General features: G+C 54.1%; 1 protein-coding gene and 1 long non-coding RNA gene across 4 annotated transcripts; one reads left to right on the top strand and one right to left on the bottom strand.

Annotated features, from left to right (window-relative positions):
- Nucleotides 1–1,590: 1,590 nt before the first annotated feature.
- LOC307194780 lies at nt 1,591–11,530 on the top strand. Its single transcript, XR_013830624.1, has 3 exons — nt 1,591–1,773; nt 10,152–10,252; nt 10,627–11,530. It is a non-coding gene; the product is annotated as an uncharacterized lncRNA (long non-coding RNA).
- Nucleotides 11,531–11,678: 148 nt separating this feature from the next.
- On the bottom strand, nt 11,679–22,279 carry TOB2 (transducer of ERBB2, 2). 3 transcript variants are annotated; one of them, XM_079938105.1, is made up of 3 exons: nt 21,857–22,279; nt 18,320–18,414; nt 11,679–15,607 (listed from the first exon to the last, which is right to left on the bottom strand). In XM_079938105.1, the coding sequence occupies exon 3, from the start codon at nt 15,509–15,511 to the stop codon at nt 14,480–14,482; it is 1,032 nt and encodes a 343-aa protein (XP_079794231.1). In that variant the 5' UTR covers nt 15,512–15,607; nt 18,320–18,414; nt 21,857–22,279; the 3' UTR covers nt 11,679–14,479. The 3 variants fall into 3 exon arrangements, with proteins under 3 accessions (XP_079794231.1, XP_079794232.1, XP_079794230.1); XM_079938106.1 differs by lacking the exon at nt 21,857–22,279 and adding an exon at nt 18,797–18,827; XM_079938104.1 differs by lacking the exon at nt 18,320–18,414.
- Between the last annotated feature and the right edge of the window lie 842 nt (nt 22,280–23,121).

Raw genomic sequence — 23,121 nt, 5'->3', positions numbered from 1 at the left:
GCTATTTCAGGCCTCTGAGCACTTGAACAAGATGTTCCTGCTGCCTGGAATGCCCCCTCCTGTATCCTATCTTCCCCGGGGAATTCCTATTCATCCTTCACAATTCCGCTCTGAGCCTTCATTGCTCCATCGAATCATAGTTATGATTGTAACTGCTGTATGTTTGCTGCCCGCCTCTCTTCCTGGACTGGCGGGGCAGCAACAGTATGGTACTCCGCTCTCCAAGCCCAGGGTCTACCTAGCGCTTGGATGAAGGGATTAAACTGAGCCTTGTAAGGCGGGGCCAAGGCCCACTTTGCAGGAGAACGGTGGGGGTCTGTCCCTTAGTTGGCGTTAAAGGGCTTTACTGGTGGGGGTGGGGTGTTGCTTAGCGTCCACAATTCATTCTCCGGCCAAGTCTCCCAGGCTACCCTCCCCAGAGGCCGTCAATGGCTCTGCCCTAACCTCTCCCCTGCGGGGTCTTTCCATCCTGCTCCATCAAATCAAAGCAGGGGCAGTCCCAATCTGCCACCCTCCTACTGTTTGCTTTCTCCCTCTCCCAAAAGCAACCACAGCACAGACCGCTCTCAAATCTTAGAAAAGCTCATAATTCTACTAGGGAGCCTGTTGCAAATGCAGAGTCCCAGGCATCATTCACGGGAGGCCCACTCAGAGGGACCTGGTGCGGAACCCTGGAATCAGCATTGTTAAGCAGCCTCCCAGTGACCCCGATGATCCTACTTTAGGAGCTTCCTGGGATGCAACACGGAGACCCAAGATAATGCCCTGACGAGGGGCAGGGAGGGAGAGCCACTGCCGTCAAGGTGGGACTCTGGGCTGGGGACGACCTCCGGCGGCAGTTGCCGGGCCTTAGGCACAGGGCTGTCTCAGTCTACCGGCCAAAGGTGGGCCCAGCGGCGAGCGGCATTTGTCGCACCAGGTGTGCCTGCAGGCCTCAGCGCCGGGCCTGCTGCTGCCTCCCTTCTGTGCTGGGGAGACAGACGCGGATATAAATAACAGCGAGGCCGGGCCGGATGAAGTAAGTGCGAGCAGGGAGGCAGGAACGGCCGCCAGGGAGCGGGGGAGGCAGAGGCGCTCCAGCGGGAACGGGGCGGCGCGCGGCTGACGCGGGCCGGGAGCTCCCTCGGGTCCCGGGTGACCTTCGGGCGGGGGGCGGGGGGCGGCCTCCAGGCGGGTCCGCGGCGCTGCTGAGCTCCCAGCCAGGCCCGAGCCGGAGGTGTGACAAGGCCTGGCTAGGGGGCTGGGGAGGAGGCTGCGGGGCGCCGAGGTCGGGCACTGGGGAGCCAGCGAGTGGCTCTGAGCAGGAGACTCCCCGCGGTGAGCGGCCTCGGCCACTCCGCACGCCCAGCCCGGGACTCGGCGAGTTCGCCGCGCCCGCTCTGGGCCTCGGTCTCTCCAGCTGTAGGCCCGCCGGATTCCCCAGCACTCGCGGGCAGGAGCGGGGAAGGGAGCGCGGAGGGGGCTGCCCTAGTGTGGAGAAGACGGAACAGCCTGGCTCTTCCCGGGAGAGGGCGCCCCTAACGCCTCCCTTCCCCTTACCCGGCGCCGGCGCTGACGCCCGCCCAGCCCCACCTCGCCCCGCCCCTCCCCGCCCCGCGCCCGTTACGTAACCCCTCCCCTCCCCTCCCCCTCCCCCTCGTGCTCCGCTGTGGTGTGGGGCTGGGAAAGGAGAGGCCAGGGCCGCCTCCCTCCGCGCTGCCTTGTTTGGCCCGGCATCCTCCCCTTCTGCTTAGTGCCCGAGGGGAAACTGAGGCAGCTGTCCAGCAGGGCACAGTGAGTTGGGGTGCACGCGGGGATGGGGGTAACCGCCCTCGCTAGGAGGCGAGGAGAGCCCAGGGGAGCTCAGTCTGCGGTGAGAGCCCCAGCTCCGGCTGGGGCCACGACTTCCTCCTCTGAACAAAAGTTCCCTTCCTGGCCCTGACGTTGGGGGCTCTGGAGGTCCCCTGCTGAGGAGTCTTCCGCAGTTGCTTTTCCCATCCCACTGTGTGTGGGCCACCAGTATCTTGAATTCTAAAGTCAGGCAGTGAAGCCCAGTGGTGACTGGTACCTCCGCCTACCCTCTGGGTGACCTTGGGTAAACCGCCTCTCTGAATCTCACTGTCCCCACCTATAAAATGGTGCTGCTTGCAGGCCCTCCTTCTAAGGTCTTAGGGAAGAACCCCGCATTTCAGCACCTGCTGAGTACTTAGGAAGGTAACTGTGAACTGTCCTTATCCTCCACTCACCCCTCCCAGGGCCTGACAAAGTGCAGGACCTGGGCCTGGCCCTGGGCTGGTAGGCGGTGCCCCACTGGGCCAGTCAACTCCCAGTGCACCTTGGCTTTTGCCCGGGGAGCACGTGGTCTAGGTCTGCCCTGTGGCCCGGCCGGCAGCTGCAGCTGAGGCTGTTGCTGAAGGGCCCGCTGGTGCAGCACTGCAGGCCCTGCCCGGCTGTCCTCGCACAAGACTCCTGGGAGCACCTGGGGATCCCCTGCAGTGCCACCCATGGTCTCTCTCTGAGGTAGCCACCCCAACACGTTTTGAGCACCTTCTAAGAACAGGCTTTGGGATGAAGGAGGTATCTGCCCAGATCTCTGTGCTGCTCAGACACAATGGGAGCCTCAGTCTCTTCATCTGCAAAATGGGGACAATCACACCTCCCTTCCTCCCCTCTTGCTTGGCCTCTGCCAGGTTGAGATGAAATGCCTCTAACCCTGCTCACCTTTATCGGGCCTGGAGTGTTGAGTCCAGGGCTACATGTTAATCTTACCTTCAAACAGCAACTTGAGGTGAGAATTGGTGTCCTTTTACAGTTGGGGAAACCAAGAAGTGGAGTAACTCCTCCAGGTAGGGTGATCAAAAGTCCTGGTTTGCCCAGGGACAAACACACCTTCAATGGGAAAACTGGGAGTCACCAGGCCACACAGCTCGCTAGTGACAGTGTCTGAGTCCGAAGTGGCAGTCCGACTCCAGAGGCCATGTACAGCAACACCGGACTGTATTTCCCTCCATCAGTATTTTCTGAATGTACGAATGCATCTCTTCCTGCACCTGCCTCCAACCCTTGCTGACTCCCGTGGCTTGTATATCAGGATCTAGGAGAGTCCTATGGGAAGCAACTGAGGTCTCAGGGTTCTGCTGCTGAGTTCCTAGCACCCCCTCGGCCCCTCCCTGGTTCAGCTCTGCCACAAGGAACCCCCCAGGGTCCACCCATCAGGCCCTAACCCTTTTGCCCACAGGGGAGGCTGGGTTCCTACTGAGGGAGCCACTGCCCCCTGATATCAGCTGTGTCACTTTGGAGCTCAGTTCCCTCACCTATAAAATGAGGGTGATAAAGCTGCTTTCCGGTTGCTGCTGGAGATTCAAGACAATGTAGGTAAATCTCCTGGCACCCCGGAGGCCCTCCATATATGAACATTGTTATTGCTGCTATAATGTGGTAATTATAGCAAACTATTCCATCAAGGGCTTCCTCTGTGAGGGTAATTATCCTAAATGCTTCCCAAGCATTGAAGCCCGAAGAAGTAGACACCATTTTTCAGGTGGAGTTCTGTGTCTCAGGGAGGCTGTGGCCTGCCTAAGGCCACAACAGTGAGCAGCTGGACTGCCATTTGCAGGGTTCTGTACTCTTGGAGAACTCAGCTCACGTTACGGCAGCTGCTGGTGATACGGGACAACTAGGGCACAGGGTAGGGAGGGATTGCTGAGGTCCCCACAGGGCGCCAGGCCCCCTGCCTGCCTCCCGGACAAGCTGGTCCTCTGCTTGCCCAAGGTGGCAGGACAGGTTGTAAGAACCAGCCCTTTGCTCAGGCCAGGCTGCTCCCCCCGGCCGCCCCCCCGCCATTCGGCCGGCTCCCCGAACCCTCTGCCAGTCACTGTTCCCTGTCTGCCAGCCAAGCTCTGGAGCAGTCCAGGACATTGTGTCCAGAGAGAGGGCCAAGTGGGCCCCTTGCCCATGGCCGATGACCTCCTGCCCCGCCCCTCTGGGCCTCAGGCCAACCTGGCCTGTCCCCGGGCCTGGCACGCCTCAGCCCCTCCTGCCTCTCTGCATGCCCTGCTGAAGAGGGGTGCCCGCTGTTCCAAACCTTCCTCTCCCAGAAGGCAGCCCTGAGTCCTGAGGGACAGGCTCCCTGGGGTGCCTTTCAGAGGAAGGCAGCTGGGCTCTTGAGAAGCCTATTTTCCTGCTCCTGGCATTTTTGCTCTCCCTGTCCCCAAATCCAGCCAGAGCAGGTGAGAGGCCCCCTTGGGCAGAGAACTGACTGCGGGGCCCCGTGCTGACGCCGAGACGTGAGAGGACACAGCCTTATCTCCCCTGCCCCCTGCCCCCCATGGCTCAGGAAGCTGAGCTGCAGAGCAGTTTGTGCAAAGCCCCACAGCGGCTGAGAGTTAAGCGTTCACCATGGGAAACAGGAAGGGGGCCGCCCCAGGGAGTGAAGGGCACAGAGATGGGAGGAACTGCACCTGCTCGGAGGCACCCTCCTCACCACTCCCTCTGCCGCGTTCTCACCATGTGGCGTCCTTTTGTTTCCCTGAGGGTATTTTTCTCATTTGTTTATGAGGTTTACTATTTATCTTGCCCACTAGAACATGAATTTGGTGAGGGCAGGGACTTTGTCTTGTCCAACAGCTTCATCGAGGAATAATTGATAAACTATAAGCTGCACGTACTTAAAGATTATAATTTGGTAAGTTTTGACATATTATATACCGTGAAACAATCAAGATAATTAATATATCCATCACCCCCCAAAATTCCCTTGTTCCCCACTTTAATCCTTCCCTCCAGTCCCTTCCATTCCTCCTCTCCTGTCCCCAAATAACCACTAATCTGTTTTCTCTTGCTGCATGATTAGTTTACATTTTCTAGAATTTTCTATAAATGGATTGAAACAGTATGTGTGGGTTTTTTTGTTTTTGCTAGGGCTTTCACTCAGCATTAATATTTTGAGCTTCATTCATGTATCAGTAGTTCGTTTCTTTTTTTTTTTTGTCTTTATTTTATTTTTATTTTTTATTTTTTTGTCCGTGCCACGCGGCATGCGGGATCTTAGTGCCCTCACCAGGGATCCAACCCCAGGCCCCCTGCAGTGGAAGCACAGAGTCTTAACCACTGGACTGCCAGGGAAGTCCCAGTAGTTCTTTTTATTGCTAAGCAGTATTCCATAGGGTGGGTGTACTAGAGTTTGTTCAGCCATTCTCCCCATGAACGACATTGGGTTGTTTACAGTTTAGGGCTAACACATAAAGCTGCTATGAACATTTGTGTACGAGTCTTTGTATGGACAGTTATTTCCTTTTCTTACGGGTGAATAGGAATGGGATGGCTGGATCATATTGTAGGTAGATGTTTAACTTTTTAAAAAATTAAATATCTATTTTTAAATTTTATTTATTTATTTTTGGCTGCATTGGGTCTTAGTTGTGGCACGCAGGATCTTCATTGAGGCATGTGGGATCTTTCGTTGTGGCGCGCGGGCTTCTCTCTAGTTGTGGCGTGCGGCTTTCCTCTTCTGTAGTTGTGGCATGCAGGCTCCAGGGCGTGTGGGCTCTGTAGTTTTGCGGCACGTGGGCTTTAGTTGAGGTGCGAGCTCAGTAGTTGTGGCACTCGGGCTTAGTTGCCCTGCGGCGTGTGGGATCTTAGTTCCCTGACCAGGGATTGAACCTGTGTCCCCTGCATTGTAAGGCAGTTCTTTACCACTGCGCCACCAGGGAGGCCCCAGAAGTTTAACTTTTAAAGAAGCTTCTAAATTATTTGCAAAGTGGTTGTACCATTTTACATTCCCACCAGCAGTGTATAAAAGTTACTAATTCCTCCACATCTTCGGTAACACATGGTATGGCCTTTCTTTTTAATTTTAGCTATTTTTAAAATCATTTATTGGGCTTCCCTGGTGGCGCAGTGGTTGAGAGTCCGCCTGCCGATGTGGGGGACACGGGTTCGTGCCCCGGTCCGGGAGGATCCCACGTGCCGCGGAGCGGCTGGGCCCGTGGGCCATGGCCGCTGAGCCTGTATGTCTGGATCCTGTGCTCCGCAACGGGAGAGGCCACAGCAGTGAGAGGCCCGTGTACCGCAAAAAAAAAAAAAAAAAAAAAAGTCATTTATTATTTTTCCAAATGTTCAATTTGATTTAACTTTTAAAAAAAAATCTGTTTATTTATTTATTTGGCTGCAGCAGGTCTTAGTTGCGGCATATGGACTCTTAGTTGCAGCATGCAGGCAGGATGTAGTTCCCTGACCAGGGATTGAAACCAGGCCCCCTGTATTGGGAGCGCGGAGTCTTACCCACTGGACCACCAGGGAAGTCCCTTAATTTTAGCTATTTTAATAGTTGTGTTCATTGTGGCTTTAGTTTGCATTTTCCTAATGACTAATGATGTTGAACATCTTTTCGTGTGCTTATTTGCCATCGATATATCTTCTTTTGATATAGTCAAATCTTTTCCCAATTTTGTGCTGGGTTGTTTGTTCTTTCTTTTTGGCTGTGTTGGGTCTTCGTTGCTGCACGCGGGTTTTCTCTAGTTGCGGTGAGCGGGGGATACTCTTCGTTGCGGTGCACGGGCTTCTCATTGTGGTGGCTTCTCTTGTTGCAGAGCACGGGCTCTAGGCGCACGGGCTTCAGTAGTTGTGGCAGGTGGGCTCAGTAGTTGTGGCTTGCGGACTCTAGAGTACAGGCTCAGTAGATGTGGTGCATGGGCTTAGTTGCTCTGCGGCATGTGGGATCTTCCCGGGCCAGGGCTTGAACCTATGTCCCTTGCATTGGCAGGCAGATTCTTAACCACTGCGCCACCAGGGACGGGCTGTTTGTTTTCTTATAATTGAGGATTTAAAAAAATTGAGATGTAAGTGACTTTTTTTTAAAGATTTATTTATTTATTTTATTTATTTTTGGCTGCATGGGGCTTAGGTGCAGCATGCGGGATCTTTTCTGAGGCGTGTGGGATCTTTCGTTGTGGTGCATGGGCTTCTCTCTAGTTGTGGTTGTTTGAGTTTTCTCTTCTCTAGTTGTGGCATGCAGGCCTCAGGGTGTGTGAGCTCTGTCGTTGTGGTGCACAGGTTCCAGAGCATGTGGACTCTGTAGTTTGCCGCACACAGGCTCTCCAGTTGAGGCACGAGAGCTCAGTAGTTGTAGCACGTGGGCTTAGTTGCCCCAGGACATGTGGGATCTTAGTTCCCTGACCAGGGATTGAACCTACATTGTAAGGTAGATTCTTTACCACTGGACTGCAAGGGAAGTCCCGAGATATAACTGACTTTCAAAATTATATTAGTTTCAGGTGTACAGTGTAGTGATTTGATATTTGTATATCCTGTAAAATGGTATAATTGAGTTTTGAAAGTTCTTCATAGTTTCTCTATAAAAGCTCTTTTACAAAGACTGTATTTTGCCTACATTTTCTCCCAGTCTATAGCTTGTCTTTTTATTCTCTTAACAGTATCTAAGGGAATTTTGATGAAGTCCAATTTATCAGTCTTTTCTTTTATGGATCATTCTTTTGGAGTCGTATCTAAGAAATCTTTGCATAACTAAAGATCACAAATATTTTCTCTTGTTGTTTTTTTTTCCTTCTGTTTTTTGGCTGTGCAGCATGCAGGACCTTAGTTCCCAGACCAAGGATCGAACCTGCACCCCTGAAGTGGGAGCGCTGCATCTTAACCACGGGACCACCAGGGAAGTCCCTCTTTTGTTTTCTTTTAAACATTTTATAGTTTTAGTTTTACATTTCTGCCCCCTGGATATCTCTGTGGCTCCGTGAAGGGGGTCATCTGCACTTGCTGTGCCCATGGCTTTACCCCCTCGCTCCTCCGCTCAGGAGTCTTGTTTCTTTTCCCATCTCCCTGCCCACCGCCTGGAGCCCCTCAATGTAGAGTCCAGGTGCCATCGTACCAGCCCAGCCTGAAGTACTTGGCATGTGTGCTGGGCCATAGCTCCTCCCCCATGAGCTTCTATCAACCCTCTGAAGAGCCTTCCGGGGCTGGATAGGAGCCTCCTGCGGCTCGCTGACCTTCCTTCTGCCGTGGATCTGATCAAGGTGTTGAAGTCATAATGACCTGGGTCTGTCTTCTACTCCACTTTTCTACCACTAGAAGTCTCCCTGTCCTCCAGCAGGCCCGTGCCCAGGGCCCAGGTCAGGACCTCGCACAGAGGAGGGGCTCTGGGGAGGTTTGCTGATTGAATGTGTGAGAGAACTCTATCTCTGCTCCTAGCCACAGATGCAGCAACCTGGGCATGAGAGACTTAACTCTCACATTGGAGGTTAGATCCCAGCTCGCCACCTGGGCTATGGGGCCCATGATGCGGCCTTGAGGACTTCTTCGACCTCATCTTTGCCTGTCTCTTGTTTACTGCTGGCCTTTTCATTCCCTGAGCACACCGTACTATTTTCTACCTCGCCCTTGGGAGTGGCTGACCTCTCTTCTGCTCTCTCTGCCAATTCTCTTGTAATTCAGATTGCGGGTTGAAAGCCCCCTCCTTGGGAAGGTTCGCCTTCCCCCAACTGCCCAATCTCAAGGAGCCACTTGGTCACTAGCTACCATCACCAGTTTTGATTGTCTTAGTGGAACATCCTCACCATCTGACAAATTCTTCACTTATTTGTTTGTGGTTCCTAGACATCACTTCAGGAAGATGCCTGGAACAGTGTCCAGCACTTATGGGGCCTCCATGTTGAATGGTAAACGTTGAATGTTGAGTGATTTACTGGAGTCAGTTAGGGCAGAGCCAGCCTCAGGACCCAGATGTCCAGGTGGCTGGACCAGGCCTCTTCTCCTGCTTGGCCTTACCAGCCCTGCCACAGGTCAGCAGTATTCTGATCAGGTCCTCATGCCTGCGGGGGTCTCGACTGGTAGCCCTATGGTCCCACCCAGCGCTCAGCCCATCACTCTTTTCTCCCCTCCCTGGGGAAGGTGCCACAGCACAGGGTCCTCCAGGGCCCTCACCAGGGCTCAGGAGCCAGTGGGGCAGGAAGAGGTGCTGACCCAGGGACCAGCCCAAATGGCCTAGCTGGACAGGCGCCTAGCCTCACTGCCTCTCGTACAAATGGGACAGAGGTCAAGAGGGGAGAGAGATATTTGAGGTTACACAGAGTCGGCAGCTGTGAGGACCCACTTCTGTCGCTGGCAGTGAAATTCCCCAAATTAAAACCCAGAAAATCAGCAGGTTCCTGTCACCCAGGGGCTTGGACACTTCCTGGCTGGTCCCAGCCTGTCCTTAGGCCCTGCCCACTCAGGACTTGGCTGAAGTGGCCAGACCCAGGGAAAGGAGGAGGGAGGGCAAGAGTGTGCCCCTCCACCCCATGACTCACTTGGGGGAGGTGGCAGTGAGGGGACCAGACAGTGGCATCCCCTTGGCCCAAGGGCGGGTGCTGACTCAGGCAAGCAGTGACAAATGGAGCAGGGTTCTCCTGCCACCATGACTCACCCCTACCCACCCATCTGTTCTCCAGGAGAAACTATTTTGAGGGTGATTAGTATACGTCCCAGGATGCTACCTTGCTGGGGGACAAGCAGCTTCCCACTCTTGCAGAGGGCAGACTGGGGGCCAGCCTAGTGTCTGCTTTGAGAATGGAGTTTCCTTTTCCACCCCAGCCTGGTCCCGCTGTTGGCAGGGTTGGGTTTCGACCTGTTTGCTGATTCAAGGAAGCATCCAGGACTGGGCTGGCTGCTGGTGTTTGAGGATGAATGATTATGGCCCTGCTGATGAAATGGTACTTGTCATTTATTCTGGGCCAGCTACGGTGCTCAGCATTTTCCACTCACTGTTTCATTTAATCTTCACAAGTAGGTGTAATTATTATACCCATTTTAGAGGTGAGAGAACTGAGACGCCTGAGTAGGTGGAGTGGTTGCTTGAGGTCACCCAGCTCAGGAGCGGCAGGGCTGGGATTGGAATCCTTGTTTTCTCAGGGAGCAGAGTCTAGACTCTTCCCTGATGGGCGCCCTCCTGACACGTTCCCTGGGGAGGGGACTTGGTCTTGCTTTTCTCCTTCCTGGCTCTTCTTTGCCTCCTGATCCCTGGGCTCCCAGGCCCCCTGTATACACCTCTCCTGTAACTGCTGTCCCACCTGTGCTCCCCAGGCAGGCAGTGGGTGCTCATGGAGTGTTTGTGAATAAGTGAGCCTTTTTTCCAAGGAACTCTGAGTCTACCAGAATGTTCTTTCTCTCCTTACCCCCAGGTCTCCCACTGCACCCCTTCAGAGCCAGCAATTGGTGAATAAATGGAGGCAAGAACGTATGAATGAATCATTTCTGTGCCTGAGCCATGGAGAATTTGGAGGTTTGTTCAAACCCGGACTCTCTGTTCTTTCAGCTGGAGGGGCTGGCCGGGAAGGCGATCTCGGCACCTGAGCTGGGCCTCCCCCAGGCCTGTCAGCTCCCTGGCACGTGCACAGGGAGTGGGAATGAGTGAGTGGGTATGGGTGAGTGGGAGTGGGTATGGACCTCTACTCTAGTAGAACCTGTGCTAGGTGTTTTATTTATATTAACATAAATAGGAATGAGTATGTGAGGGGACCTGGGGCCCACAGGCAATGGGCAACCTGTGCACAGGGACACTGAGACAGGCTGGGCTTCTCCCTGCCAGGGCAGAGGAAAGGGAGAGCTCTGCCAGGGCCTGGGCATCCTGGACTGGGGCCTCTCTCTTCTCAACAGGCTCTGTTGAAGGAAGCGGCCCATGGAGGGGCCAGACATCAAGGGCTCCTGGGACCTTGTGCAGATGTGGGATGTCTGGCCTGAGAGCTTCTAGGCCCAGTTCACACACTTGGGTGGGGAGGGATCGGTGTTGGCCTGTTTGGGGGGTGAGGGGCCTGAGGAAACGCCGGTCCTTTTGATGCCCCAGAAGAGCTGCTTGCCCCCTGCCCCAGCCTGGATGGAGGTGGCATCCCCCAGGCCTGTCACCTCTCCCACACCCAGTGGCAGCCCTCCCCCCACACCCCAGTGGCACTCTTCTATAGCAGTTTCCACAGTTTTATACATGAAAAGGTCACACATGGGGCAAAATCTCAGCTTCCCCACTTACTAGTTTTATGAATTTTGCAGGTAATCTAACTTGGAGCCCATTTCTCAGTTGTACCATGGAGATAATACCTGTTATCACCAGGTTGTTGTGAGTGTAAAATAAGATTCAACAAATACCTAGCTGACATCTTCAACCCTTGGGCCTTGCGAGGCTGATGTGCATCACTGCTGGGGAGGGGCCCCAGGTACCAAGGAAGAGGGAGGAGACGCTGATTTCCTCCCTAGCCCCGGGCTCAGGCAGGCCACGTCAACCCTGAAACAGCTCCAGAATTGCCCAGCCAAGAGAAGGGTCGAGAATCTAAGCACCAGGTTTTTGGATGGAACCTGACCTAGGTAGGCTCTTCTCATCCTTGCCCACTCCTAAGGGTCTGGTGGTCTCTGATGGCCAAATACCAGAAGAGGCGTGTCCTGTTCTCACCACCTGTCAGCAGAGGGAGCGGGGCAGTTCCCAACCTCATGGAACCTGCTTCCGTGTGGAAAAGGCCCTGTGGGAATGGGCACCCGGAAGTGTCCTGGGCCGAGGGGAGAGGTGGTAAAAGGGCCCTGTGACACTGTGCCCACCCAGGGGTCAGGTGAGGATGACTAATCGTTTCGTGAGGTTCACAGGGGCTGGGTCACTCCAACTCTCCCCATCCCAAAAGGGGCCCCAGAAACAAAACAAGCAGGGAGCAAGCAGAAGGTTATTATATATCATGCTTTTAATACAAACTTAAAAAAATCTGGAACAATATAAACTGTACAGATTTGATCAATCTTTTTGTTTTGTTTTTAAACTAAATCTCTAAACACACCAATGTTCCATTCCAAAATATTGCACAACATTCTGAATACAAAACACTTGATTGTATTCCTCCTTCACTAAAGAAAACAAATTCATTACCCTGCTCCCACGAGCTCCTCTCCATGTTGCCTCAGTGCCCCCCTTCCCATCCCCAGGGGTCAAACTAGAGAATCTACAGCTCACTGCACTGAGAAAAAGACATCATTCTGGACTAAAAGTTTACTTCCTTTACAAGACGATCCACCTTTTGACTTGTTCCTGGGAAAGGGGGGTAGACAGAGAGAGGATGGGGAAAGGGGAGAAATAGGTTTTATTCTCCTCTTTTTTTATTTTAAAGTTTGTTTTTCCTGAAAAAATATCTTTCTCTCCTCTTAAGAAAAAATCTTGAAAAGAAAAAAATTACCTTTACGTTAGAAATATACATATATTATATATACCTCTTACATTTTACAAATGTAGCAAATTATTCAATACAAACGGACACCAAAAAATGTAAAAAATAAAAAAAAAAGTTTTCCTATGAAACCAGGTAAATTAGTGCAGATTTTTGTTTTGTTTTCTTAAAAAAAAAAAATAAAGTTGAAGCAAAAATGCCTAGATTTGAGACAGACTGAGGTGGGCCCAAGAGCCCAGCACAGGAGTCATGCTCCTGATCACACATTTTTCTTCGTATTTCAAAAGACACTAAGGGGTTGGTCTCCCCCTCCCTGTATGTGGTGAGGAACAAGCCGCCCAGGGTGTGGTGGGTGCCTGTGTGCATGAGTGGGGGAAGAGGGGCTGGAAGGGGGCATAAGGCAGCATCCAACCTTTCCCAGAGAGCAGCCTGGGCCTGTCACCTGTGCGGGAGCTGAGGGCTCGGGAGAGGGTGGCCCAGATGGGGCTGGCCCCTGAGAAGTCTAGGGGGGACAGACGGTGCCGGGCCAAGGAGCCAGGGCACTGCCCCGCGCGGGGAGGTAGAGCTGGTGCCCACTGCAGGGAGAGGAGGCTGGCAGTGTCCGTCTGGGCCGGATCCGCTGCCACAGCAGTTGCCAACTTGGGGTCACTGGGAGGAGAGGGTAGGGTGCCAAAGGCTTTGGTGATGGGGGCCCTGATGCTACGTGCCCACTTGCCAAAGCGTCATGGCGTGGAAGCTAGCCCACTAGGGTTGCGTCAAGGTAAATTCTCTCCAGCAGAGGTGGGGAGGGCTCTTCAAGAATCCAGACACAGCGCCTGCCGTGGCCAAGTGCCTGTCCAGCCCAGCCTGCTCGAGATCAGCATTGGGCCCAGTGGGCCTGGGTCAGACAGTGAGGGGCTGGCAAGAGGTACCAAGAGGTTCTCAAGCAGGCAGGGGAAGAAATGTATTAAAGCGACATCTACAGCCAAAAGACCAAAGTCTCAATTCAAGGCTTTGGACTGCCCACTACAGGCACTGACCCAAAACTCCCACCCCCCAGGGCGCTCAGGTAAGCGTTTCCCACCCTGGGCTAAGGTCACACAATAGGAGGGTCCGAGTCCAGGGACTTCTCTTAGGTATCAGAGGCTGGGCATTCTCTCAGCCCCTCACTGCTAACCTTTTTTTTTTTTTTTTTTTTTGGTCAAAAACAAAAGTGCAGATCCCTCCGCAGTCTGGAAACCAGTTCCTTCTGCAGTGCTTTCCTCTGGAAGCGTCAGGCTCAGCCAGTCTGGCGCCACCACGTGAAGCACCCCACAAAAGGACTGACAACCCACCCCCAGTGCATTCCCCACCCTCACACATAAATAAACACTTTCTGCGACCCAGAATCACACCCAGAGGGGAAGTTTCACATGGCTCGGAATCCTTTAAAACAGGAGAGCAAATCACGCACGCACGCATGCACACGCACACCTACACTCACCCCACCTCCCTACCCAAGAACTCAGGCCCAGGAAAGAAGGGGCTACATGAGAGAGGCCACATGTGCCAATGGCTGGGTCTCCAGGGCCTCGGTGATGGTCTGGGCCAGGTGGGAATGGTGGCATGGGGCCACAGGACAGAGATGAAAGGGACACCAGACAGAGTGCTAACCTCCCTGGAGTCACAGACTTCAGCTCTAGGGGGAGGGTGTCAAGTGGCCAGCTGGCAGCTCCCTAGGGCCCAGGCCTGAGAGGAAGCGGGGGCTGGAGTCAGACCTATCTGGGTGGCAGGGCCTGAGCAGGCCTGCTGAGGTTGGATGGCTCTGAGTGAGAGGACAGCTGGGTGATGAAGACAGTGACACGGGGCAGTCTCTCCCTGTTCTGAGGAGGGCCAGGCCCCAGCCACTGTCTTCCTTCCCTGTGAGCTGGGACACACCAACCCTAAACCAGGCATGCGAAGGAGGGAGGGAGAGAGGGAGAGAGGGAGGGAGGGAGGGAGCAGGGAGCAGCAATTCACATCTGGACCATTCTTAGCACAGGAAGCCACTAATTAAAGATGTTATATAGAAAACTACATGTAAAAAAGAAAAAAAGAAAAAGAAATATAAAACCCAAACCAACCGAATAAATCGGAGGCAGGCAGGAGAGCAGCAGGGGGCTGAGCTAAACACTGTTCAGAGCTTCAGGGGCCCCTCCCACTCCATGCCCGGGCTGGGTCATGTTTCTAGAAGTTAGAGTGAGAAGACTGGAAATCTTTTTGTGTATTTTTCTTTTCCTCTTTTTTTTGGCCTTTCCTTTCCTTTCTCTTTTCTGTGGTCTTGGGTGCTCCTGGCCCCGTGGGCAGGTGGGCAGTCAGTTGGCCAGCACGACGGGCTGAAACGGCTGGCTGGGATACTGCATGGTGTTCAGGTTGTAGCTGAGGCCTTCCACGAAGGGCGCCTTCTCCAAGAAGAGGCTGTTGGCGCCACCTCCAAACACCTGGGCCATGTCGAAGCTGCTGCTGTTGCAGGTGCCAGCCCCACCGCCCCCGAAGGGGGCCGGGGTGCCACTGCCCTGGCCATCGGCCCCATCACAGAAGAGGCTGGGAGAGCCACCGCCGTTGTACACGAACTCCTTGGCATTGGGTGAGAGCTGGGACTGAGGGGCTGGGTTGGTGGCGATGAAGTTCAGTGAATGCAGAGACAGAGAGAGGCTCTTCTGCTTCAGCAGGCTGTTGGTGGGAGAGCGGGCCATGCGGGGCTGCTGCTGGGGGATCGGCTGGCCACTTGCCCCGCCCCCTGCCCCCCCACCCGCTGCCCCGCCCCCCTTCTTCATCTTGGTGGAGCCAAACTTGGTGGCTGCGAAGGAGGCGGTGGTAAAAGTGATGGGCTGAGCGGAGCGGGGCATGAAGGTGGGGCTGGGCGACTGGCCAAAGGACGGTGACGGGGAGTTGGACAGGGAGCTGTCCTGGCTGCCGATGGGCACAAACACCTGGGCATCGGGATTGAAGCTGCTCTTGATCTCCTTGTCCAGCTCTGGGGCAACACAGCCCTCGCTGTCATCCAGGTAGAGCACTTTCACAGCCCCCTTCTCACCAATCTGGTAGGACACCTCGAAAGGGTCGATCCAGACACTCAGCTCCTCGGGCACGTTGGCCCGCACATCCTCCACCGCCAGCCCACTCCGCTTGGCGGCCAGCTCCACCACGGGGTCCACTATCTCCCCGATGTGGACACAGCGGAAGCCAGAGCCCTTCAGTGGCTTGTCAGGGTACCAGTGGCCTTCATATTTCTTTTTCAAGAGTCGCTCTAGCTCCTCACCGAACAGGTCTGCCCGGCGCCGGGGCAGCTTGTTGTACAGGTAGGAGATGATGAAGTTCAGGGCCACTTTGATCTCCAGCTGCATCGTCCTTTCCTAGGCAGAGAATCAGCACAGGCACGTGCACAAGCCAAGGACAGTGGTAGGAAATGTAAGGTGGGCAGCCTTGGGCTCCAGACAACGCTGAAAAATGAGAAAGAAAGGCTTCATGAGTAGATATGCAGAAAGCCAGTGGGCATCAGACAGAAAAGCACCAACTTTGGATCACATAGCCTCAGGGTCCCATTTCTGCTGCACTAGTGACAGGTTTATATGTGTGACTGTGGGCAAGTCCCTTTTTTCTGAGCCTTAGTTTCATCAGTAACATGATATTTTAGTCGGCACTTGATAAATATTTTTAAGTACTTCTAAAGAAACAGGGGTACTGTGGTTTCCACTATTTTGAGAATTCAGGTCACTTTATGAGTGACACCAAAAAAATCGAGCTCCTAAATCAGATGGAGAAGGGAAGGCTCTTGCTAACTTGTCTCTGCAATATCTCGGTGAAGTCCCACTCCCAAACTGTCACAGGCCAAGACAGGAGTTTAAAATCTTTAGTTTCAACCCCTTAAATGGAAAGGGATACAGGTCACTGAACAGGAAGCAGCACTGCCAACTTTTCACGGGAGGCCAGGACTCCAATCGCATCCAATTTGTTATCCTGAGTTCCCTGGGTGTGCGTGTGCTCTGGCTCACTCTGGGTTTGCAGAGCTGATTCTTTTGCAGAACAGTGTAACCAAGGCGAGCATTTCCATCCAGACAGCCTCCAAGAATGGAGACTGGGGCATGATCCCCAGGAAAAAGTCAAGACCTATCACAATCAGAGGCATGGACCAACAAGGAAACTACTGACTAGGGGCTGCCCTAGGGAAGCAGAGGAAAGGAGAGGGAAGTGGGCCCTGTAGGCCAACAAAGCCTTAAGAGCAGTACCGGTGTGGCCTGAGGGAAATCTCTATAGTTTCTGGCTAGAGTGTAGGTGATGAGGTGGGCAGAGAGAAGAAATTTTCCATCACCCTACAGCCTCCAGCTGGGGACCCATCATCACTCTGTCTCCCAGGGACTGTCTGACCACCTGTCCTTGGCACCAGACCAGATTCATCACGTGTTTGGAGATCCCTGGAGAGGAGGCAGTCCAACATAAACACTCAGCTTGTTATTTTGGGATTCTCTCACAGCCAGATCCACAGAGGTCAAAAAGGTTTATTCCTGAGGTCTGGGCCAGCCTCATTTCTCAGGAAGATGATCTGTGAGGTCCTGAGAGCCAGTGATCCTAATTGCCTCACCTTCTCCAAAAGGGCAGATCCAGGTTCATGCCATAGGAGAACTGAACTGAAAAGGGCCATCTTTGAGGGCCGACAGAGCCAGAAAATGTTCCTAACCAGACCTCTGGGTGAGAATGTGCTGCTGAGCTCAGCACAGAGACAAGACTGATCCACTATCCGTCAAGGGCATCTTTTGTCCCTGGAGCTGGATTTCGATTAAAATCCCTTCTGGGTCCAGCACACAGTATCCAGGTGCTAATTCTAGGCTTGAGGATCTTGAGCTTTCGGAACACCTGACCCAACTGGCTACGGCCTGGGACCATGGCTCCCCAGGGCGTTTTAAGGACGGAACCCTCAGGCAAAGCTCTCCGGGGTGAGTATCAGAGAAAACGCACTGGGTTAATGTGGAGTCTGGGTTAATGTGGAGTATCTGATGACGCCGGCCATGTCTAGCCCCTCCCTCACTTCAGGTCTGAGTAGACAAAGGGTCACGTGGGGCACCAAAAGAAGTGCCACGAGCATGGCCTCTCCTGAGCCCTCCACAGGGAGGCTCAGGATTCAGGTGACTCTTTTCTCCCCATCTATCCCAGCCTCCAATACAGACAATCTCCATGTGTGTTCAGATGTCTATTCCTGGTCGCCAAAGATCAATTCCAGGGTCCTTCTAGGTTTAAAGAGAAGGAGAATGATAAAGATAAGGAGCTTTCTGTTTACGAGGATTGGATTCATCACCAGATGCAAAGATAGCTACCAGGACCATGGGCCTCCCCTCAAGAACAAAGGCCTGTAAGGGCCACAGTGGCCCACTAGACGTGTCCAACACACATGAGACTAAAAAGTTGTAAAGAAAGTTGGCACTGGTTCCCAAGAATGGGCCTGGAGTTAAAGGCAGTGTCTTCAAAGTATTTTTGAAAAGTAAAACTTGAACATGACATATGACCCTTCTCCCAAGGAACCACATGGCCTCTTGGCATGCCACATGGTCCAAAGGGCTCCTGCACCCTGCTATGCCTTCTCAAACTCTGCTGCGTAACTGCCTTCTAAATCACCTCCCCTGAACAGTTCGGCCTCAAAATGGGAGCATTTTAAATGCAGGCCAAAGTCATTGGGAAATAAGCCTCCTACCCCAAAATACAATAGAATCACTGTCATCAGCCCTGCCCAGCTAACCATTTTCTGCAGCATTAGCAACTAAAGCTGCACGCCAGGGGCTTCCCTGGTGGCGCAGTGGTTGAGAATCCGCCTGCCAATGCATGGGATATGGGTTCGAGTCCTGGTCCGGGAAGATCCCACATGCTGCAGAGCAACTAAGCCCGTGCGCCACAACTATCGAGCCTGCGGCTCTAGAGCCCACGAGCCTCAAATATTGAGCCCACGTGCCACAACTACTGAAGCCCGTGAGCCTAGAGCCCGTGCTCCACAACGAGAGAAGCCACCGCAATGAGAAGCCCAGGCACTGCAACGAAGAGTAGCCCCCGCTCGCCGCAACTCGAGAAAGCCTGCGCACAGCAACGAAGACCCAACGCAGCCAAAATTAAATAAGTAATAAATAAATAAATTTATTAAAAAAAAAAAGCGGCACACCAATTTATACCTCAGTGATGCTGCTGCACAAATCAGAAGTAGATAATGCCACCTTCGCTTCTTCAACTCGAGAACAGGCCAGGCCAGATGGCTGTGGGGTGGAACCTTACAAAAACGACGGACAACCAGAATGAGATTTTCTGCTCTAGCAGCTCAAGCTCTAATTTTGACTTCAAGAAGCTTACGGAACAGAGGATTAAAGCACTGGTGCTGTCTTTAACTAAAGATAGGAGTGACCACTCACATCAGTTTGTTCATTTTTTTTAAGGCTATTGGACAAATTCTAGAGCTTATATATTAAATATTCATACAATGTGGTAAAATTAGCTTAAAAATAACCACCCTTCAATAAAAGGAACAAGTAGATTCAAGTCAAGCCACAGGAGAGGACTCAAAGACTTTCTCCAACCCTGACTCAGGCACAAAAGGCCAGAAATGTGGCAAAAAGAAAAAAAAAGGCTAAGTGCTTAACAACAGCAAAATCTACCTTTTGTCAACATATTAAAAAGTTGCAAATATGAGAGTAAAATTCTGTCCCCTTTTATTTAGAATCTTATCCTCCTTCATTTGCTTTAATTCCAGCAACAAAGTTCATCCTGGATTCAGATCCCTGTGTTGAGTTTTAAAGGAGTAAGTGCTCAAGAGAATGTCAAAAAAGGGGGAAGAGGGCTTCCGTGGTGGCGCAGTGGTCGAGAGTCCGCCTGCCGATGTAGGGGACGCGGGTTAGTGCCCCGGTCCGGGAAGATCCCACATACTGCGGAGCGGCATGGGCCCGCGAGCCATAGCCGCTGAGCCTGCGCGTCCGGAGCCTGTGCTCCGCAACGGGAGAGGCCACCAACAATGAGAGGCCCGCGTACGGGGGAGGGGAGAAAGAAGCTGAAAGGAGGCTGCAAGTCAACGATATGGTAAATGGAGACGCCAGAGAACTTCTGACAAAAACTCGAAGGACAGTTTTTAGGAAGAAAAAGTTGTTTTAAAGGGGAAAAGGAGGGATAATGAGGGAACCCACTGGGCCCCCAAACCCTGAGCACCTGTAAAATATTCAGGCACCTCAAGCCTTAACATCCAAATCATAGGACAATCAAGCACTACCAGATTCAAATGAGTGTGGAAAGAGGACTCAGGGTCCTCAATTTTGACAAGGCCAGTAGGTGTCACAGACCGGGTGCTGGGCAGTGGGAGCCCGGCTCTGGCGGGACAGGGGGTGGCCCCACCACAATGGTCTCGGTGGCAGACGGGTGGGTGTGGTTGAAAGGCTACCAGGACTTGTGCCAACTGACTGCACCCCCCCCCCAGTGTCCCACACCATCTCCCCAAAACATGGACTGTGCAAGCCCAAGTCTGACTACGAGACTCCTTCCGACTAAGAGGGCCCTTTTGGGAATTCCCTGGCAGTCCAGTGGTTAGGACTCCATGCTCTGACTGCCGACGTCCTGGGTTCCATCCCCAGTCGGGAACTAAGATCCTACAAAACCCCGCTGGGCGGCCAAAAAAAAAAAAGGGGGGGCCCTTTTTAGGCCTCTCCAGGTTCCTCTGAAGCCAGGAAGACTTGACTGAACCCCAACATACACGGGGAGGTCCGGGGCAAAGGTGCACTCTGCGCTCTGGGAATTGTAGTCTTCAGAAACCTCACGCTCAGGTTGGAGCAAACGACCTACTTTCTCTGCACACTACACTTCCCTGCGTACTTTGCGAAGACTCAGCCGGGGAACTACGCATGCCCAGTAAGGGGAGCTGGAAGAGGGTGGGAGAACCGAGGAAAAGTTTCCGATGCACATGCGCGTTGTGGCAGACTGGGCCCCCCCCCCACTCCCCCGCCCACCGCCTAATACATTTTATATAAATTCTACCCATAAGGCCTACTCCCCGTATTGTGTCGCCCACCATATCCATGTCTCGGCTTCCCGAAAAACTGAACTTTTCTTTCTTCCTCTCTCTTCACTGCCTCGCAAGACCGTTGAATTAACAGCTTCTAATGAGTTTTTTCTGGGTGAAGGCGGTAGGCCGGGATAGATAGGAGTCACATCCCTCCCTCTCCCCAAACCCCTGCCACTTAATCTGTATTCCTTGGGCTGGGTGGTTTCCCTTTGGAGTTGCTGTAGGGACGGCGGATTCAAAGAGAAAGAGCCTTTTCACTTAACGCCCAGCGGGCTCCGCTGTAGCACCTCACAACCAGGAATGGAACGGCAGGAATAAACCCAGTTCTCCCGTCCTCTCGGCCAAAGAAATTCCCAGTTTTAAGCTGCGGGGAGGCGCCGGGCGGACAATCAGAAGGCCCGACGCCAGCAGGGCCCAAGCCTCACCCCTCTTCTAATCCAAGTCCGAGTAACCAGACCCGGCTAGGTAATGGGAAAGAGTTCCCAGCCAGGGAAGAAAAAACTGTACATCTGACAACATTTTCTAATACTTAAAAATTGTTTGTGAGTCTCCTTCCGCTGCAAGGCCTGCTCTATTGACCAGACTTACCAGATCCTCGGCAAAGCTCCTCTGCAGGGTGTTAAACCTCCCTAATCCTTCCTCCCACACAAGCTTCTCTCCCCCTCCGCTTAAGAGGGGGATGGGGGCAGGCACCCAAGAAAGCAATAGGGATGTTTTTCTGCGGTTAAATCAAAGATGAGGGACCCACTCCCACGGTAGGGTGGGCAGGAAGAAGAAAAGAAAGGTTAGATACTGAGCAGACACCAGGGACCCCCCTCGACTAGCCCACGAGTTGACGCCTACTGTGTGGGGTTCTGGTTCCTCTAGGGGGTGGGAAAGGGCTGCCAGCTGCCCCTCCTCTCTCTGTTCCCTCCTCCTCCCCCTCCCTTTCTGGTCAAGGGCACAGTCCATCCTCTGGACAGGAGCTTAGGAGTAAGGCTCTTCCTCCCAGGCACCTCACCAGGGTCAACCTGAATCCACTCACTGATACTGCTGTAAGGGTACTTTTTTCCGCCCAGTTTCCCCTTAAAACACTAACGTGGATAAAGAGCTAAAGCCAAATGGTAAATTCTGGCTCGGCGGCCAGAGGACAGTCACCACTGACCGGTCCAAAAGGGGGGTGTCCACCCTCCATCCCTCAGGCTCCACAGGGCCAAAAATAAGCCCTATTAATTATTACCACCCTCCTACCCCGCACACGGGAAAAGCAGAAAAACAAGGCCTGGATCCCCTTCCTTCTTCTGATTTTATTTAATGGTGGTGGGAGTTATGTTTTCGCGGGGAACGAGGAAAATCTAGCGACTCTCTAGGATATGAAGAACGGAGGGAAAAGGGAGGAAATGCACCGCACCCAGGAGGTGGCCACACTTGGAACAGGGAGAGAAAGGGGCTCTGGGATACCCCAGGATGAGAGCAAACGTGAGGGAAAGAAGAGCACGGGGAAAAGGTGGGGTCCAGTGAGGAGGCGGAAGGGGAACGGAAAATGTTGGCCAGGTGTAAGAGGGGGGGCGACAGCAACGTGGAGAGTCCACCAAAGCGGAGAGCGGGAGTGGGGCGGGGGTAGGGGAAGGCGTCGGGCCTGTTGGGTCTCGGGGGAGCCCCCCCGCCCGCACGCCCCCCACTCACTCACTCGGGTCTCCGCGGCGGCGGGGCGGTGTGCCGGCCGCGGGGCGGCTTCTTCCTCCAGGGTGGTCCTGGGCGCGGGGCGGAGGTTGCTCTCCCTTCCCGGGAGCCGATGTGTCCTTTTCTTCGTTGAGGATGGGGGAGCGAGTGAGGGGAGTATGGGCTATGATCTCAATAATAATTCTTTCAGCTTTTTGGAGGTCGGGCTCAGCGGCGGGGGACAGAGGGCGGGCGGGCCGGCCAGCGGCGACGGCGCGAGGCTGGAGGACCGGAGGGTTGCTTGTGTCGCGGGACGGAAGACGGTCCCGGCTGTGGCCGGCGGACGGTCTTGCCCTTCTGGCCCCGCGTCGCCCAAGCCACTCGGTTCTCCCCGCCGACGACCCGCTCCTTCCCGCGCCCCTGCCCGAAGTGAGCAAAGTCAATGAAAAGTTTCACCCTTAGCAACCCTGCGCACGGATCCGGCTTCCCCACCCCTGCGTGATGCGTCCCTCCGCCCTGCAGGGGCGGGGCCGAGCGCCGGGCCGGGACTACTTCCCAGCCGGCTGACTGGAACTCTGTAAAGGTTTCAAACCTATATCAAGGCGGCTTAGCCCGAATATTCCGAGCTCCTGGTGCTTCGTCGGGGGACGCGTAACGTCGAGGGAAGGGCGAGGGAGAAACCTGGGCCCGGGCAGAGCGGGAGGAAGAGGGGGCGAGGAGAGGCTGAACGGCCAGGAAAAGGAGCTGAGCGATACATTAACCTTCCGCTTGCCACCTCTGGCGCCCGTTAACCTCGCGGCGCTGACAGGGCCAGCGCCGGTTCCGCTCAGGCGCGCGAGCTGTGCCCTGCCCACTCCGGGCGGGGCTCAGCTCCTCTGCGGACGCACCCGTAGTTTCTCCCAGGTCGGCGACCCCCTCAAGGGGCACCAGAGCCACATGTCTTCTAGTAACAGCCCCCGCCGTTGGGGGTGGCGCCTGCCCGTGCCAGAGCCGCCGCGCTTGCGCACCCGACGGTCCCTCGGGCGGCTGACCCAGGTTCGCCGAACCCGGCACCCTCGCGCGCTCGGCACCCCTGGCCCGGGCTATGGCCACGTGGGCCACTCGGCTAGTTTGTGACTGTGCGGGGCGCGGAGTTGGGGATAGGGAGGCCTGTGCCCAGTGAGGTCATAGGCGGACTGGACTGCCAGGTGGTAAAGCCCGGGGCCGCTGGGAGCTTGCGCTTGAAGTCTTCCCATCCCTTCTTCAATCGCCCATTCCCCAACTCTCCCCACCCCCGGTCTTTATTTTCATTCC

This window comes from Stenella coeruleoalba, assembly GCF_951394435.1.
Source record: "Stenella coeruleoalba genome assembly, chromosome: 11".
Classification (NCBI taxonomy): domain Eukaryota; kingdom Metazoa; phylum Chordata; class Mammalia; order Artiodactyla; family Delphinidae; genus Stenella; species Stenella coeruleoalba.
This window is presented reverse-complemented; position numbering and strand designations above follow the sequence as displayed.